We start from the raw sequence: 16,217 nt of genomic DNA on the forward strand, positions 1-16,217 counted from the left end.
GGTTATAACACATCTTAGTTATTTATGAAACTCTTTTATCATCAAACTTTAAGTATATTATAAATTTTCTTACAATAAATAAAATTAAACTCCAAAAAAGTATATAAATATTAAAAACGAATGATGTAAAACAGCCCCCGTAATACGAGGGATAAAACCTAGCTATGAATAAATTTAAAAAAAACGAAAAATAAAATTTTAAACTCAACTAATCGTTAGTCCATACTTCACGAACCCAAGTGATAACCCTTCTAACACAAGTTCCTTGTGTTTAGGCGTTCGTTGTCGTTTGTTACCACCAGATCGGACAACCACCAAAACCAAACCCTAAACCAAGTCAGGAAGAAGAAGACGAAGAACGAACTTGAATTAATCTCCCTATTAATCTCACACAGATCCTCCTTATTCCGGTAATTAATCTCTCTCTCTCTCTCTCTCTCTCTGTATATTATTATTATTATTATTCGTTTAGTTTCAAGTTATATTACTGTGTTGTTTTAGATGCTGAATTGACTCATACTGTTTTCCTCAGGTTTCATTAGGTCTTGGCTTTGATCTACAATGGCAGGTCCGGTAGCAGCACCACCTGTTTCTGCTCAAGTTGTATGTATCCAATTCCTATATATTATTATTATTATTATTTTTATTTACCTCTGATTTTTTTGCTTTTAGCTAGCTGTGTTTGTTTACGTTATGTCTGATCTCTATCGAATTTATGAAATTCTGTTACATTAAAGTGTATTATTTATTTTTTAACACTTTTATTAAGCTTAGATATTTGTAGCTTGTAAGTAATGGAGACTGCATTTGATCTTAACAATTGTTGTTTTGCGGTTCGGATGGGATGTTTAAACTTAAACTTGATTGTATTATTTTTAGGTGATTAAGTTTGATTTAAGTTTGGTGCTAAACAGGTTGGGAATGCTTTTGTTCAGCAGTATTATCATATACTGCACCAGTCACCCGGACTGGTTCATCGCTTCTATCAGGATATCAGTAAACTTGGTCGCCCCGAGGAAGATGGTTCCATGAGCACAACCACTACCATGGATGTATGCTCTCTGTTTATCTTTTTTTATTTATAGCATATGTGTGCCGTCTTTTTTGTTCTTCACTTGTTAGTGTAATCTGTTATATACAGATAAATTTCGTCTCTAAAGCGTGTACCTTTTGCTCATTTGAGCCTAAGTAGTTAGTGCAGAAAAATATCAAGTATTGGTCTAGGACCGGTATTTGAGATATCAGTAATCGTGGTGGGATATTGGTAATTTTAATATCATGTAAAATTCTTATATATAGCGATTTAACACTAATAATTCAGTATACCCTCCTGCCATTAACAAATTAACCTTTTGCAACTTGCAAAACACTAACAATCGGAGTGAGTAGGAACTGCTTAAGACTTGAACACTAAAAGTTGATAATTAAGACTTAAAAACTGATATTGGGAATATCAGTGATATATCGGTCAAGTATCGACGATATTATTGGTACTGATATTCTGATCGATATCGGCGATGTCGACTGCATTTGAGCTATATATAAATGATCAACTTAAATTTAGCTGTTGATTCTAGTCAACCCGTGGCAGTTATTTGCAATAAACTTGATACAACTTGAAAGTACTTACAAAATAGAAGCTTTTAAAAGCTAGTCTTAAAGGCTTTTGTTTGATCTTAAAGTTTGTTCTGGCATGCAGGCAATCAATGCTAAGATATTGTCACTTAACTATGGTGACTACAAGGCTGAGATCAAATATGTTGATGCTCAAGAATCTTTGAATGGTGGAGTCAGCGTTTTAGTCACTGGATATTTGACTGGAACGGATGATATTCAGCAGCAGTTTACACAATCTTTCTTTCTTGCACCTCAAGACAAAGGTTACTTTGTGTTAAATGACATGTTCCGATACATGAACAATGCCAATCATCATGAAGAAGAAGAGCATGCTCCTACTGAGGATGTGGTGGCTCCTGCAACTCCAGAGAAAGGTTATAAATTTAGTGTTTTGTCATGAAATTGAAATTATATTAGTTTTTATTTGCTCATGTTTTTTTAAATACAATGATTTTCAGTGCCTGAAGTTGTTGAAGAGCCAGAGAATAACATTATTGAACAAGCTGCTGTATTGCCAGAGGAACCTGAAGCAGAACAGATTGTTCCTGTGGAGAATGGAGAAGTTCCCACTATTGAAGAAGACCCGGTTCCTGAGGTTGTTGATGAAGTGCAGGATTCATCACAGCTGGTAGTTGAATCTCACACTAAAATTGAGGAAGCGCCAAAGAAGTCATATGCATTTATTGTAAGTTGCTTGTTAGCACATGTTTTTATCTTTTTTGTTTTTTTCTGATTTAAGTCAATCACACATGAAATGTGTTGTTTCCTGGAATTCTGGTGAAAGATTAGAGGTGGGCAAGACAGGTGGGTTAATGAGTCAAAACTGGATGGGTTGACCTTGTAGAATCGAAACACTTTTCTCTCTGTGTTGCCACCTCTAATCTGTGTTAGCCTGGAAGGCTAAAAGTACTTTTTTGTTCTTTTTATGAATTTTCCAAAAAGTTTAACGTGTAAGTTATGATTACATAATCAGTATTAATGTATTATCATGAATAAAATGGAAATTTTTGGAGTAAAACGATTTAAGAGGTTATATGCATTAAATTTAAACTTTGAACAACTTCCAAGTTCCAACCTGTTTGATCCGTTCAACCCATTTATAAACACAGCTTATTGATAAGTAAACAGGTCAAACTTTCCATCTTTATTAGAGATGAAACCAATGCATGTGCAGTATTATAAAGTAAGCCAGTGGATTGTTTATTAAAGTGCTTTAGTTTGACAAGTGTGTAAAGTATGTTAAGGGATTGATACATTTTTTATATTACATTTTGCGCATGTTACATTTATCACATGCTTTGGTGTTGTTCAAGGTAATGGATATGAAGCAAAAGGGTGTGCCCTTTTCATCTCCAGCACCTGCACCCAGGAAGCCTCAACCAAGGAAACAAGAACCACCTCTGATTAATGCTCCCCCAACTATTGTACCTGCTGCTGAACCAGTGGTGGCTTCCAATGAGGATGCTGTTGAAAATGGTCTTCATGAGGAAGAAGGTACTGAAGTTTGATTCAAGCGTTCTACTCATGTCACATCTTTTCGGGAGTGCTTACAGTATTCATGCTGATGTGTGTTTATTATCTTCTTATTTTGCATGGACAGTTGAAGGTTATTCTGTGTACATCAAGGGTCTTCCAATGAGTGCTACACCTGCGATTTTAGATGAAGAATTTAAGAAGTTTGGACCAATTAAGCCTAACGGTATTCAAGTTAGAAACAACAGGGTATGTTTTAACTCATTTCACGTTTTTTTACTTCATTATATTTTTTTACTCTTCCAAAACTTATATAGCAACAACAGGGATTCTCTTTTGGTTTTGTTGAGTTTGAGACGCCTGATGCAGTTCAAAAAGCAATTGAGGTATGTGCGAGTTAGTTATACGTTTATGCAGCAGACGTTAACTTTGTTTTTTTAATATTATGAGTTTGTTTTGTTAAATGTGAAATGTATCATTTAATGTTCAGGCTTCACCAGTCACCATTAATGGAAAAAAAGCCGTTGTGGAAGAGAAGCGATCTACAAACTCCAAAGGTGTTACTCTAAATATGCAAAAGTCACAATAACAAGATTAAGACATATATTCATTTAAATGTAAAATATCTTATGCTATTATGTTATTTAGGTGGAAACCGAGGGAGATATGTAGGTGGAAGGGGACCCGGGTTTAGGAATGATGTCATCAGAGGTCGTGGAGGCTTTGGTGGCGGCAGGGGTTACAATCGAGGCGGTGATTTTGGCGGCAGCCGGAATGATTACGGTTACAGAGGTGGCAGTCATGGAGGATCATTTTCAAATCGTGGTGGTGATGGGTATCAAAGAGACAATAATGGTGGTCGTGTGAATCGTGGGGTGGACGCTAATGGTACTGGCAAATTCACAACAGAGTGAGATCCCGCTTGTGACATGGCGACCATATGGCTTCACATTTTAAATTCGCAGTGGGTAAGTAAACATAAGCATTGATAATGCTTAATTGGTTTATTTTCAGTAGGGGTGTAAACAAGCCGGAACGGGAACTGAGTAGAGCTCGAGCTTGTCTAAGCTGGAGCTCAGCTCGTTTGATTTACGAGTGATTGAGTTATATGTCTAAAGCCAAAGCTTGACTTGTTAATACTTTTTCAAGCTAGAGCTCAGCTCTTATCAAAATTTAAATATTTTTTTTTTTGAATGGTAAATATATATTGTTTTTGACATATAATTATTTTTAAGTATTTTAATTATATAATATATGTAATATTTAGTTACTTTGTATCATAATGTTCAATATATTATATTATTTTTTTTGTAACTATAAAATTCATAGATAAAATAAAAGTTATTATTTTATAAAAATAACATGCGTGTTTAGGTTCGCTCGAGCTTGAGCTCGTTTATTAAACGAGTTCATATCTTAGGCTCGAGCTTGTTTCGAGCTTTAAGCGAGACGATTTCAAGTCGCTCACGAGTGGCCCGTTTCGTTTAGTCATTTAGACTCTTAATTTAGTTAGTAATTCTAACAGCTTGTTTTGTCATTTGTTTCTTTTAGGTGATAACAGGGAGGTAGAGAAGAGTTTTTTTTTTTTTTTTTTTTTTTTTTTTTAATTTTATTTTTCTAAATTTTCTTGGATATTAAGATTTTATTATTTAGAAGCAATTGTGATTGGTAGGATTAGATGATGTTTATTTGCTTCGGGCATAAACTGAAGTTGGGTAATGCTGAGAAGAAAATTATGTTTTAGTACCACTTTATTGTTTGGTAGATGACCAACCAATTAAAGAGTTTTTGGATGATAAGTGTCATAAAATGTGTGGGTAAATGTATGATTTGAGATGCTTGCACAATCTTTCTTTCTTCCTTTCTTTTCACGTAGTTATTTTAGATAATTGATTGGTAGTACAAAGTTTATTACAAGTGGAAAGTGAATATAGGGCTGCCTCACATCTATGCTTAAGCTTAAATGCGAAAACCCGCAAAATTATGTCAATTTAGTTATCAAGTAATAAAAAAAAATAACCAAGAAAAATTATCAATTAGTATCTTGCAGCAATTTTTTATAAAGAATAAGCGTTCAACTAAGATTTACTGGTGGGTTTGGATTCAAGGTAATTTTACTTGATGCAAAGCTGATGGATCTGATCAATGCGATTCTGTTCCGATCTTCTCCAGTGGCACAAATTTACCGTTTGTTTATGCTCTAGCGTTCTTTTAGTTTTTCCTACTCTCTTGTCTATTTACTCTCTTAACGTGTGCCATTGGTGTATATATTCGCCACTTCATGTTAGCATTAGTTAATATCGTTACTAGTATTCTTGAGAGTTGAGATGGTTGTTTTAATTGTCTTTCAGCCACATTTTATGATATCCGATTTGCTATATATATATTACACTCTACACCAAATATCTTTTTCTAGCCAGGTGATCTAATTGAGTTGTTGGGAGTAGCTTCCGAAGAGGACAAGATTTCTCATTACTTTACTCTTCTTAGACCCTACAATTCTACAAATAGTGCTATGAATAGAATTTTTCTGGGTACATGCATTTGTTAACATGCGTTTTCTTGATTTTAATTCCCTAAAAGTCTATTTGAGCTTGAATCGATTAAATTCGACCAAAGTAGACTTGATTTTTTACAAATCATCAAATGATTATTATTTTTTATTTTATGATTGATAAACCTTCCTAAAAAACAAATATTATATACAAATTAACGTTGCATCTTTGTAGAGAAGCCCAAAGAGCTATAGTCGAATTATCAAATCATTTATATTTTCATTGCATTCACCTTTTAAGTTTTGACTTTTGAGATCAAATGAACTGCTTCACAACATTAACGGTGTGTTCCAGAGTCTCATTTAATGAGGGGAGGAGAGGGAAAGGAAAAGAGGAGAAAATGTTAAAATATTATGTTCCAGAGATTTTTTAAAGAAAGAATGGGAGGGGAGAGGAGGGAAAATACTAGAAATTTAAACATATATTCATCTTCTAAATTGGAGAGATTAGGAAAGAAAAACTTTTCAATTACTAAATTACCCTTAAAACTAATTTTATTTTAGTTTTACTTAAAGTGTATGATAGTAAAACTATAACTTTCCTTTCTTTTCCTCTCAACTCGGGAACACATTAAACATGTAAATTCATTGATTTTCCTGTCCTCATTAAACTCGGGAACACAAAAATAAGCTTTTCATCTCCTTTCTTTTCTCTCCTAATTTCCTTCCTCTCCCCTCGTTAAATGAGACTCTGGAACACGCGTCACCTTTTATTACTGTCTACAATTAGATGAAACATTTCGACACTGGGAATAGAACTTTTCAGCTAATATAGACGAGTTATAAAAGTCGACGCTTTCCATCATTTACAACAAAACCGGATTCAAAACATGAATACAATAAAAACTTAACTGATCCGACAACTTTCAGGTTGCACTTGGAAGGCATCATTCTAACAGTAGGTTTTTCGTTGCACAAGGTATTTCTTTACAAAGGGGAACCGTTAATTTGCATGCTAGATCATCATACAGGACCCCACAAAATTCGATCAGCTTCTTCCGGTATAACTATGAAGACCCGAACCAAAATAACCATTATTAAAAACTTGTTCGGACCAAACTCATTTTAACATGTTACCCCATGCAACCTGACCCACCTATTTTGCCAGGTATTATTTAGACATAGACACCAGGGTTTAATCAACTCAATAACAATCCTTGTTTTAACTTTTGTTGATTTTCTAGTAAACACTATCATTATAAATCAACTCAAATCATTACATCGAAGACTTCCAGCCCGTTAATATCATTGATTAAAAATAATTTTCATGATAATTAAGCTGAGATAACATTGTTCCATTGTAAAAATAGGCATGTTAGTAACTTGATCACCACCAACTAGGGCTATGAACAAACCGAACGAACACGAACAAGGCCTTGTCCATGTTCGTTTGTTAAGGAAATAATGTGTTTAGGAACGGTTCACGAACACTTACCGAACGAAAATTTATTTTTGTGTTCGTTCATTAAGGAAATGAATGTGTTCACGAACACAAATAAAATCGGCAGAACATAGCGATTGAAACCAATGTATTCATCAATGTGAATAATGAAAGCCTGTAAATGAATCGAATGAACACGAACAAGAGCAGCATGTCTGCCCTTGTTCGTGTTCGTTCATTTAACTTTAAACAAAAATGAACACTTAATCGAACAAATATTTATGTTCGTGTTTGTTAATTAAGAAAATGAACATTTGTGTTCGTTTGTTTAAAATCTAAACAAACATAACTGAACAAAGATGAACGAACATATATGAACAAATGTAAATGAACACAAACAAAACATAATCGAACATAAATGAAAACACTTAAATGAACACAAATTAACAAATATAAAACATTTAAGTAGATGACTCATCCAGATAATATTTAATTATTTTCTATTAATACATAAACGAACATAAATAAACGACATAAACGAACAAAAATAAACAAACATAATAGAACGAATGGAACACGTGTTCATGTTCGTTCGTTTAATTATACGAACACAAATTTTTCTTTCATGCCCGTTCGTTTATTAAATAAACGAACTTCCCACCGAACGGTTCACGAACAGTTCACCGAACGTTCGGTTCGTTACATACCTACCACCAACTTTATTCATCATTCTTCCAAGACTGGTTGGTATCTATACTATATATAAAGCATGAATGAAGGACCTTTTAAATTTTAAGAGGTACAATTCACTATTGCATAAAATACAATCACCAATGCATTCAATTTTGAAAATATAAGGGCAATATAGTATTTGTGACATCTTGTACGGTTATAAATGGTTACTTTAGAAAATAGTTACAAAAGTAATCATTCAACTTCAATACAACTTTGTTAATTTATAAATTAGTTACACATAAACCCTCTATCTTTACCCATTTAATTGACAAATTCATTTAAAATTTTTATTTCTTCAATATCTTTTAAAATATTGAGTTTTAAACAAAAACGAACTTACCATTGCAACATGCTTATTTTTATTGACGTTTCAATATAAATTTTGTTTTATTTTGAGGTGTTTATTATAACGTACAAGTCAATTAAGCACAAGAGTACAACTCAAAATGCAATTATGAACCTAAAATATAATTACAAATTTAACCCTTCAACTATACTCAACTTTTGTAAATTTAATTAATAATTACTCTTCCATCCCCTTTAGTTTACCCACATAGTCATCTATATTCTTTTTCTTTGTTTTTCATTTATGTCTTCGAATATAATACGTATAAATAAATTTCAAACACACAATTACGACGTGTTTATTTTTGTCGGCGTTCCAATGTAAGAATATTGATGCGCATGTTATAACCAAAATGATTTCGTGTCATTTAGAAAAAAAGTATCAATTTTGGTTCAAGTTAAACTGACATCAAAATGAGTTTTGATCATTTTTTTAAATACTTTTAATTGTTTCGGGTCAACGATTGAGGATTTTGACAAGTCAAAACGCCTTTGAGTTATAACTGGATGTAAGTCAAATAAGTTTAGGTCATTATAAAAAAAAGTTTAAAATTTTGTTTAGGTCAAAACATGCAATAATAAAATGAGTTTGAGTCATTTAAAAAAAAGTTGTCAATTTTGGTTCTGATTAAAACATGTTATAAGCATAATGAATTCGAGTCATCTTAAAAACTGGTTTTGGTTTGCGTAAAAACGATTATATTCAAAGTTTAGGTGATGTTAAAAAATATTAATTTTGGCTCAGGGTGAACATTAAATCTTCGATCGTTTATGAAGGTTTCAAAAGACTCTAAAATAACCGTGACTAATATAGTAGATTTGGTTCAGGTCAAAATACCCAGCAAAATGAGTTTCAATCATTTTTTTAATATTTATTTTTTCGGGTTAACGATCGAGGACTTTGATATGTTAAAATGTATTCGAGTTATAACGGGATGTAAGCCAAATGAGTTTAGGTCATTATAAAAAAAAGTTATTTTGTTCATATTAAGATGGGTAATAAGTAAAATGAGTTTGGGACAATAAAAAAAAGTGTCAACTTTGATTCTGGTTAGAGCATTTTATAAGAATAATGAGTTCGAGTTATCTTAAAGAAAAAGGTTTTGGTTTGCGTCATAACAATTATATACAAAAACAAATTTGGGTCATTTAAAGAAAATATCAATTTTACCTATGGGTGAACGTTAAATCTTTGGTCGTGCATGAAAATTTCAAAAGACTTCCAAACTAACCGTGACTACCATAATAGATTTGGTTCAGGTCAAAATGCTCAGCAAATTGGGTTTCGATCATTTTTCTTAAACTACCATGCCATGAGTATAAAACTTGGTTTTTATGATTCGTATAGTAATTGTAACGTACAAAAAGCAACATTCATTTTTTGTAAAAACCGTATCGTACCATATGTTTAAAAAGGTTGCAACTACCAAAAATCCGTTTAAACATATTGTCGTCACCGCGGCATCGCGCGGGTGTACTACTAGTATTATAATAAATACTAGTACATAAGTAACTGAAATAGTGCAACAATTGATATAGATGATAAATTATTTAATTGTAAAAAAACAAAAACAAGATAAATAACCAGTGAATATATTGTACTGATGTCATTAGTTTAAAAAAATAACAAGATAAATTAACTATGGAACTATCAACATTTCAAAACTAGTATAGGAAATCATACTTGGCATTAGAACTTAGAAGAACCTCCAAGTAGAGTATAACATTGTTGAGTGGTAGAGATAAAATCGTCATTGCATCATAATTTTAACGACCAAAATTACAGGCCTGAACAAACTCCATATCATAGTCAACATACTTGGTCCAAAGTGGACGAAACTGCGTCATTGCAATGTCTAGCCACGGCTTCATGTTTCCATTAAAATGAACAACTGCAGCATTGTGAATCTCTTCCATGCTTATGCTTGGATTATAACCAAGCCCTAGAACATGCCAAGATTTCTCTAACGGTTTTGTCGTGGAGTAAAAGGTGATCAGACCAGGTGGCAGCGTTCCCAATTTCCATAAAGTCCTGTTTTCATTCTGCAAAAATTAAATAAAATCATCATTCTTTGGTACAAATATGAAACAAATGTGTATTCTTTCGGTTGTCTTGAACAAAATAAGAAAAAGAGAAACAAAGAATTGGTTCACCAGTATGCATTATCGCACATGGATTGTAATTAAAAACCTTTAAACCAAAAACTTTATTTCTCTTATACAAAATTACCAGATCTTATATTAGTACCAAACATGATTTCTACTTTCTTGAATCCTGAAATCACTCACCCAAAGTAACAAAGTTGAAGTTTTTAATTACTTTACAGTTATTTAAAAACCAAAAAAGCAAAAAAGTTTTAAATGTTAACAGAAATACAGAGTATGTAACATTGACTATATGTATCATACCAGATTTTGCCAGTAATGGTACTCTTCAGTGCACTTTTCCCTCCTCCAAGCATCCAAATCAAAGAAGTTCATCCCATAAGCCCAAGCACAAGCCTTAGGGTTAAACTTTTCCTTGATTAACGGGTGAGAAAAGTTCATATACTGTGAATACCGATGAAACGACCCAAAACATGTCTCCACAGCTCCATTCACCTTCCCATCCATGTCTATCTTCCAAAGCCCAGTCAAATCTTTCTGCACCACAATATCATCATCCAAGAACAGGACTCTGTGCAGGGTTGGGTACATCTCTGGCAAGTAGAACCTCAAATGATTCAATATGGACAGATATTTAGGGTTCCTAAACTTCATATTTGTTGTATCCTTTGTTGCATTCTCAAGCCGATTCTCGAAGTAAAATTTTTGTAAATTTGCAGATTCAAGCTGTCGCAATACCGGAACATATGAGGAGTTCAGAAACTTGTAATCCTCAACTGCCTTAATCTCAATATGAACACCGTTATACTCTTTCATCTTGAACATAACCTGCATCGCTCCCAAATTCATCTTATCCGTCACAACATGAAACACGTGCTTCCACGGCTCTTTTGTATTCTTAACAGCAGAATTAACCACAACCGAAGCCGCTATCACGTTATCCGAAAATATCGCGTAATGATAAAGCTTCGGATCATCAAACTCAACCGGCCGAGCCTTCCCTTCATCCGAATACTTATCCGGATGCGCAATCCTCTCTTCCATCAACCTCATCGTAAGACAATGCAAGCTTTTTGGTATCGATTTCGCAGCAATCAAGCTCGAAAACGCGCCTTGCTTCTTCGCCTTCGTCAACTGCTCATTAACCGAAAAAATCGAATCCTTAAGCTTCTGAATCTTAAGCTGATTATCAAACGACTCCTTCGCTTCGGAAATCACTTGTCTCGTCACCTTAATCCGCTCCTTAACCTCCTTCTCGAACAACCGCAGCGTCGGCTCGTCAATCGAGTTCACATCCGACTCGGATAACGCTTTGTAAACCGGTTTCGACGACAGATCGGTGTAGTTCCGCGATAAATCGGCAAAAATCCTAACGAGTTTCGAGTTCTCGAGCTTCAGCTTACGCGCGTAAGCGGCGTAAGCTAGAGCTAAGGATCTGTGATCATCTGCTTGCTTACGGATCTGATCAAATCTAGGTTTTAACGGATCGGATTTCAAAGCAAGTACAGATCTACGAGTGGTGGTTCCAGTAACGTTCGCGCTTAATTTAAAACCTAGATTCTACAATAAACACAATCGATTAATGCATTATTATTATTATTATTATTATTAATTACACTATTAATAATAAGTTATAAATAAGTATCGATAAGTAGATAATAATATGTAATTGAATAAATATGAATGAATGATTAATAATAATAATAATAATAATGATGGAATAAGATCTTACGGAGTGAGAGGATGAGGTGAAGAGGAAGGAGGCTGTGAAGAAGAAGATGACGGTAACGGAGAGTGTGGATGCGAAGAGGTTGAATGTAATACGGCGGTTGTTACCGGCGGTAGTACGAGATCTCCGAAGGCTACCGGAGATAGCCATATCTGTGAGTGACCGACACACAATATAATAATAATATAATAATAGTAATAGTAGTATTAATATTAATATAGGGCGATGTTGGTATTTTAACACTGAAATACGAGTGGGAGAAGGGTGACCGGGTGTTGTGTAGGTTATTGGGAAATGAGGTGTGACGGTGGAGGAGAGTGGCCGTGTGGAGCCAGACATTAATTATTTTTTGAATTAAAATAATTATATAGCAAATTTATACTTAATTATACGCAAATTAAGTAAAACAGAGTTATTATCTCATACCGGCTCTTTGTTGCCGTGTTGTTTGACGGTGAGAGTCGGGTTTTATTCGGGGAATCTCTTAAAAGTGGACTATTAAGGGTTTCGTCCGTCCAGAGTCGTGACCGGCTTGGGCCGGCTATCTTTAACCAATGGGGGCCGCATACGGAGTACCCGACGTTACTTAGTTGGTCGTTCCAAAAAAAATGTTTTGTCTTTTTTTTTTATTTAGCGGAGTGGTTGGAAGCATGAATTTTTAAATAGAGATCTAAGTTTAATATTTATTGTATTTTGGGGAACATCAGTGGCTCAATAATGGAAGACCTCAGGATCTTTGTGATCTCCAGTTCTATCTTGACCGCGTCAGAGTTTTATCATCAGTGGGTCTTTGGGCTGTGTGTTTTCCCCAGAACTGGAGATGACTTTGAGGTGCTTAAGAGCTCCGTACAACTGGGTTTGGCTAGGTGGTGGTGGCCTTTTGCCATTGGGTCACTCTGTACAGAGTACTTAGGCAATTCTCTATTTGTTAACTGTTCAAAAATAAAAAGTAAATAAAAAATAAAATAAAATACTTATATTTAAATTGTAGTTTTATAAAAAGAATGTTAATTTAAGAGAACTTTATGATAGTTTAAAAACCAATGAAAAAACATTCAAGGATGAATTTACTTGAATTGGTATGGAGTTATGGGAATTCAATGATTTTCACGGGTTATTAGGGCATATAGGGTATATGGAAGAAAGGCAAAGCACAAAGGGTTGGATCGACAAGACACTAAGACTAATCAATCATCTATGGGTCCTCTTAAAAGTCCTTAAGTTTTATATGCTATTTTACGTCTTGCTTGTGGTGCACGCATATAATGCATATATGTGTAAACCCTCGGGTGGGCAAAAGTGAAATTGCACTAATTTTGACGTTATTTTACTAATCGCGTGAAAATATCGTTAAAACTGATGGAAGGTTAATCAGGCATCATGTGGTGGCGTTGATAGCCGAAAGACAAGGGTACATGCACTAATCTGCCGGTGTCCCGATGGTTGAGTGTTATGTGCCTTATGTCCAAGGCTTGATTCAAAACTACTATCGAGCCGGGGGTCTCATCGGAAGCAGCCTCTCTATCCCTATGAGGTAGAGGTAAGGTTGTCTACATCTTATCCTTCTCAGACCCTACCATAGCTTTGCTATTGGTGGGATATACTGAGTACGATGATGATGATATGAAGTTTTATATGCTATTTCAAGAATTTATATTAACAATCATGTCCTATGATATGCTTAAATTTAATAAATTCTTCTTAATACATGAATTCCATGCATTTTGAGTTTTACTCTGGTCATCCTCCTAGATTGTGAGGTTTTCCATGCTTCTTACAATTGTATCCATCCTTATTCTATACACATGAAACTAGCTCAATCGCATATCATTTTTCTTATCCAAAATGCATGTCACCCCCAGTTTGTCTTGCAAAACTCCATTCACGGGTTGGCCTCACATTGTGTGCTCAATACATCCATCTCAATATCATTGTATCTAGTACCTGCAATTTACATGTTTGTGTCTTCTTTATGGCCCAATAATCAATTCATATAACACAATTGAATGAATTGTAATCCAATAGATTTCCCTTTTTAATCTTGTTGGGAAGTTCTTGTTATGCAAAACTCTTGTTGTTTTTCTTCGGTTACACCAACCTACTTGAACATGATGTGCTACATCATTGTCAATTCCCCCTTAAATCCATATGAATGACCCTAAATACTTTATTTGATTGCACGCAATAAAACTTGTATTTCAATGGTTATTTGAGTGCCTCCTCCTTATTGGCCCGCTAAAATTACAATAAATGTAATTGTTTTAGATTAACGTACATGTAAGCCTTTTGCTCTCCACCCATTGCACCTCCCCTTCAGGACCTGCTTCGTCTCTATCACCAATAAGATATCATTTTTAAAAAGTAATGTATCACGGGATAGCCTCCTAATCATCATCGACAACTCATCCAAAAGGACCAAAACTATTACAAAAAGAGAAAAAAAACCGGTTTCAACGTAGATCTTTGGTGAAGCCCCACCTCCACATACCATCACAACCCTTGGCGGATCAACTCACAATCAAGAAGGGTCTGTCGTCCCTGTGAAATTTTTTTAGTGTTACTACACTGTAAAAATTTTGACTTGCCCCTGTAAAACTTTGACATTGACCCTTGTAAAATTTCAAGACAACCCCCAACAAAAGTTTGAGACCGACCCGTGTAAAAAAGAAAATGAAAATTTTACATATATAATTATATAAATGTTATATAAACAATTTTTCAATTAAATTTGAGGTTAATAGTAATCTTTAAATCCAATACTCAACTCAATTTTTAAGCCTAAAACCTTACCCAATTTTTAAGCCGAAACCCCAACTCAAAACCTTACCCAGTTTTTAGCCCAAAACTCAAGTCAATTCTATTTTGTTTGATTTTGTAGTGGTAACCTCACAACTCACCTCCGTCCTTCAATCCTTCACGTCTATTCCAAAAATATTACAATTAGTGGAGATGCACCCATACGAATTTAATGAAGGTAGAAAAAGAAGACTCCCGGTTGAACTCGCGACATACATTGATGATTTGAAAGAAGATAAGCGATTTAAACACTTGGATGGTTTAGCAAGTCTTGTTCAATTGATGGTTCAAACAAAGAGACAACATTCATTTGCCTTAGTGTATCGTTTATTAAAGTTAGCTCTTGTATTACCCGTCGAAACCGCAAGCGTTGAAAGATGCTTTTCGACGATGAGGTGCGTGAAGTCCGATTTGCTTAATCGGACGGGTGATGAAAATTTAAGCAATACTTGTTTTTGTTACATCGAGAAACACTTGCTTATGAATGTTAAAGTAGATGATATGGTGGTTAGATTTCAAAAAATGAAACTTATAGAGAATAACTTTATATATATTGATTATCTGATATTTTTTGTGAACATCTTTTTTATATGACCTGACCTGATTCGACTAGGCCGGGACGGTCAAACCGGACCAATAAAAAATTATATAGACCTGACCCGAATTACTGAACCGGACCGGAATTTCTTTATACATAAATGGGTACCAACTTAAAAAGAATCCCGACCTATATGAGAAATTGTTTTGGATCCGCCACTGATCAAAACAAGAGACACTATCATAAACATTTAAAAGATGGAAAATTGGTTTTTATTGGTCCAAACTATCGTCTTTTGGTCACTACCGGTCTCAACTAACGAATAGGCTGCTGACGGTCCCAACTTTTAACGTAGTTGTTCCCAACGGTCCGCGACTAAAAGAATTCTAACGTCGTTAGTTTCAGGTCGCCGGAAAAACGTTTTTGGCCGGAACACATACATTTTTCCCGAAAACTCAACAATTTTGTTCCAAACATCATGGTAACTTTGTATCGTACATTTAGGAACCTTTTTCTAGTAAAAGCCTCAATTATTGAGGTCGCCGGAACCCTAGAACCATCATAGGAATCAGTTGATGGTGCTTAAGTGATAGTGGTTGGTTGGCAGTGAGTTAATTGGTGGTGGTGGCGGTGTTCAGGTGGTGCTTTTCAGCAAAAAAATTGACTTTCCCAGCCAAAAACGTTTTTCCGGTGACCTGAAACTAACGGCGTTAGGATCCTGTTAGCCGCGGACCGTTAGGAACAAATTCATTAAAAGTTGGGACCATCGATGACCAATTCGTTAGTTAGTACCGGTAATAACCAAAATACAATAATTAAGACCAATAAAATCAATTTTCCTTAAAAGATTGAACTAACTTATTACTTTATTCATACATTCATTATAAAAAAATCAATCTACCGTTTTAAATTACTCAATATTGCATTTTGTGGTGAATATTTA

At 34.4% G+C, this 16,217-nt stretch overlaps 2 protein-coding genes across 3 annotated transcripts; one reads left to right on the forward strand and one right to left on the reverse strand.

Annotated features, from left to right (window-relative positions):
* Positions 1-532: 532 nt before the first annotated feature.
* Positions 533-5,018, forward strand: LOC143557004 (nuclear transport factor 2-like). 2 transcript variants are annotated; one of them, XM_077046181.1, is made up of 11 exons: positions 533-603; positions 915-1,052; positions 1,700-1,991; positions 2,076-2,302; positions 2,931-3,111; positions 3,218-3,339; positions 3,417-3,476; positions 3,581-3,647; positions 3,739-4,058; positions 4,642-4,676; positions 4,711-5,018. In XM_077046181.1, exons 1-9 carry the CDS (start codon positions 562-564, stop codon positions 4,002-4,004), a joined length of 1,395 nt encoding a protein of 464 aa, XP_076902296.1. In that variant the 5' UTR covers positions 533-561; the 3' UTR covers positions 4,005-4,058; positions 4,642-4,676; positions 4,711-5,018. The 2 variants fall into 2 exon arrangements, with proteins under 2 accessions (XP_076902296.1, XP_076902295.1); XM_077046180.1 differs by having other exon boundaries at positions 4,642-5,018.
* A 4,617-nt stretch (positions 5,019-9,635) lies between these two features.
* Positions 9,636-12,109, reverse strand: LOC143557005 (galacturonosyltransferase 8-like). The gene is made up of 3 exons (XM_077046182.1): positions 11,944-12,109; positions 10,515-11,771; positions 9,636-10,148 (listed from the first exon to the last, which is right to left on the reverse strand). The coding sequence occupies exons 1-3, from the start codon at positions 12,088-12,090 to the stop codon at positions 9,873-9,875; spliced, it is 1,680 nt and encodes a 559-aa protein (XP_076902297.1). The 5' UTR covers positions 12,091-12,109; the 3' UTR covers positions 9,636-9,872.
* Between the last annotated feature and the right edge of the window lie 4,108 nt (positions 12,110-16,217).

The sequence above is a fragment of the Bidens hawaiensis genome, unplaced genomic scaffold, assembly GCF_021521415.1.
Source record: "Bidens hawaiensis isolate Kalapana, Puna unplaced genomic scaffold, B.hawaiensis_p1.1 tig00018766_1, whole genome shotgun sequence".
NCBI classification, from domain to species: domain Eukaryota; kingdom Viridiplantae; phylum Streptophyta; class Magnoliopsida; order Asterales; family Asteraceae; genus Bidens; species Bidens hawaiensis.

Bases quoted from the DNA above. Each gene is read 5' to 3' on its own strand.
- LOC143557004 (XM_077046180.1), top strand. From the start codon at position 562: ATGGCAGGTCCGGTAGCAGCACCACCTGTTTCTGCTCAAGTT. The intron at 1,992-2,075 runs GTTATAAATTTA...AATGATTTTCAG, and splicing joins TCCTGCAACTCCAGAGAAAG to TGCCTGAAGTTGTTGAAGAG. The intron at 2,303-2,930 runs GTAAGTTGCTTG...GTGTTGTTCAAG, and splicing joins AGAAGTCATATGCATTTATT to GTAATGGATATGAAGCAAAA.
- LOC143557005 (XM_077046182.1), bottom strand. From the start codon at position 12,090: ATGGCTATCTCCGGTAGCCTTCGGAGATCTCGTACTACCGCCGGTAAC. The intron at 11,772-11,943 runs GTAAGATCTTAT...TGTTTATTGTAG, and splicing joins TCACCTCATCCTCTCACTCC to AATCTAGGTTTTAAATTAAG. The intron at 10,149-10,514 runs GTATGATACATA...TAATTTTTGCAG, and splicing joins ACCATTACTGGCAAAATCTG to AATGAAAACAGGACTTTATG.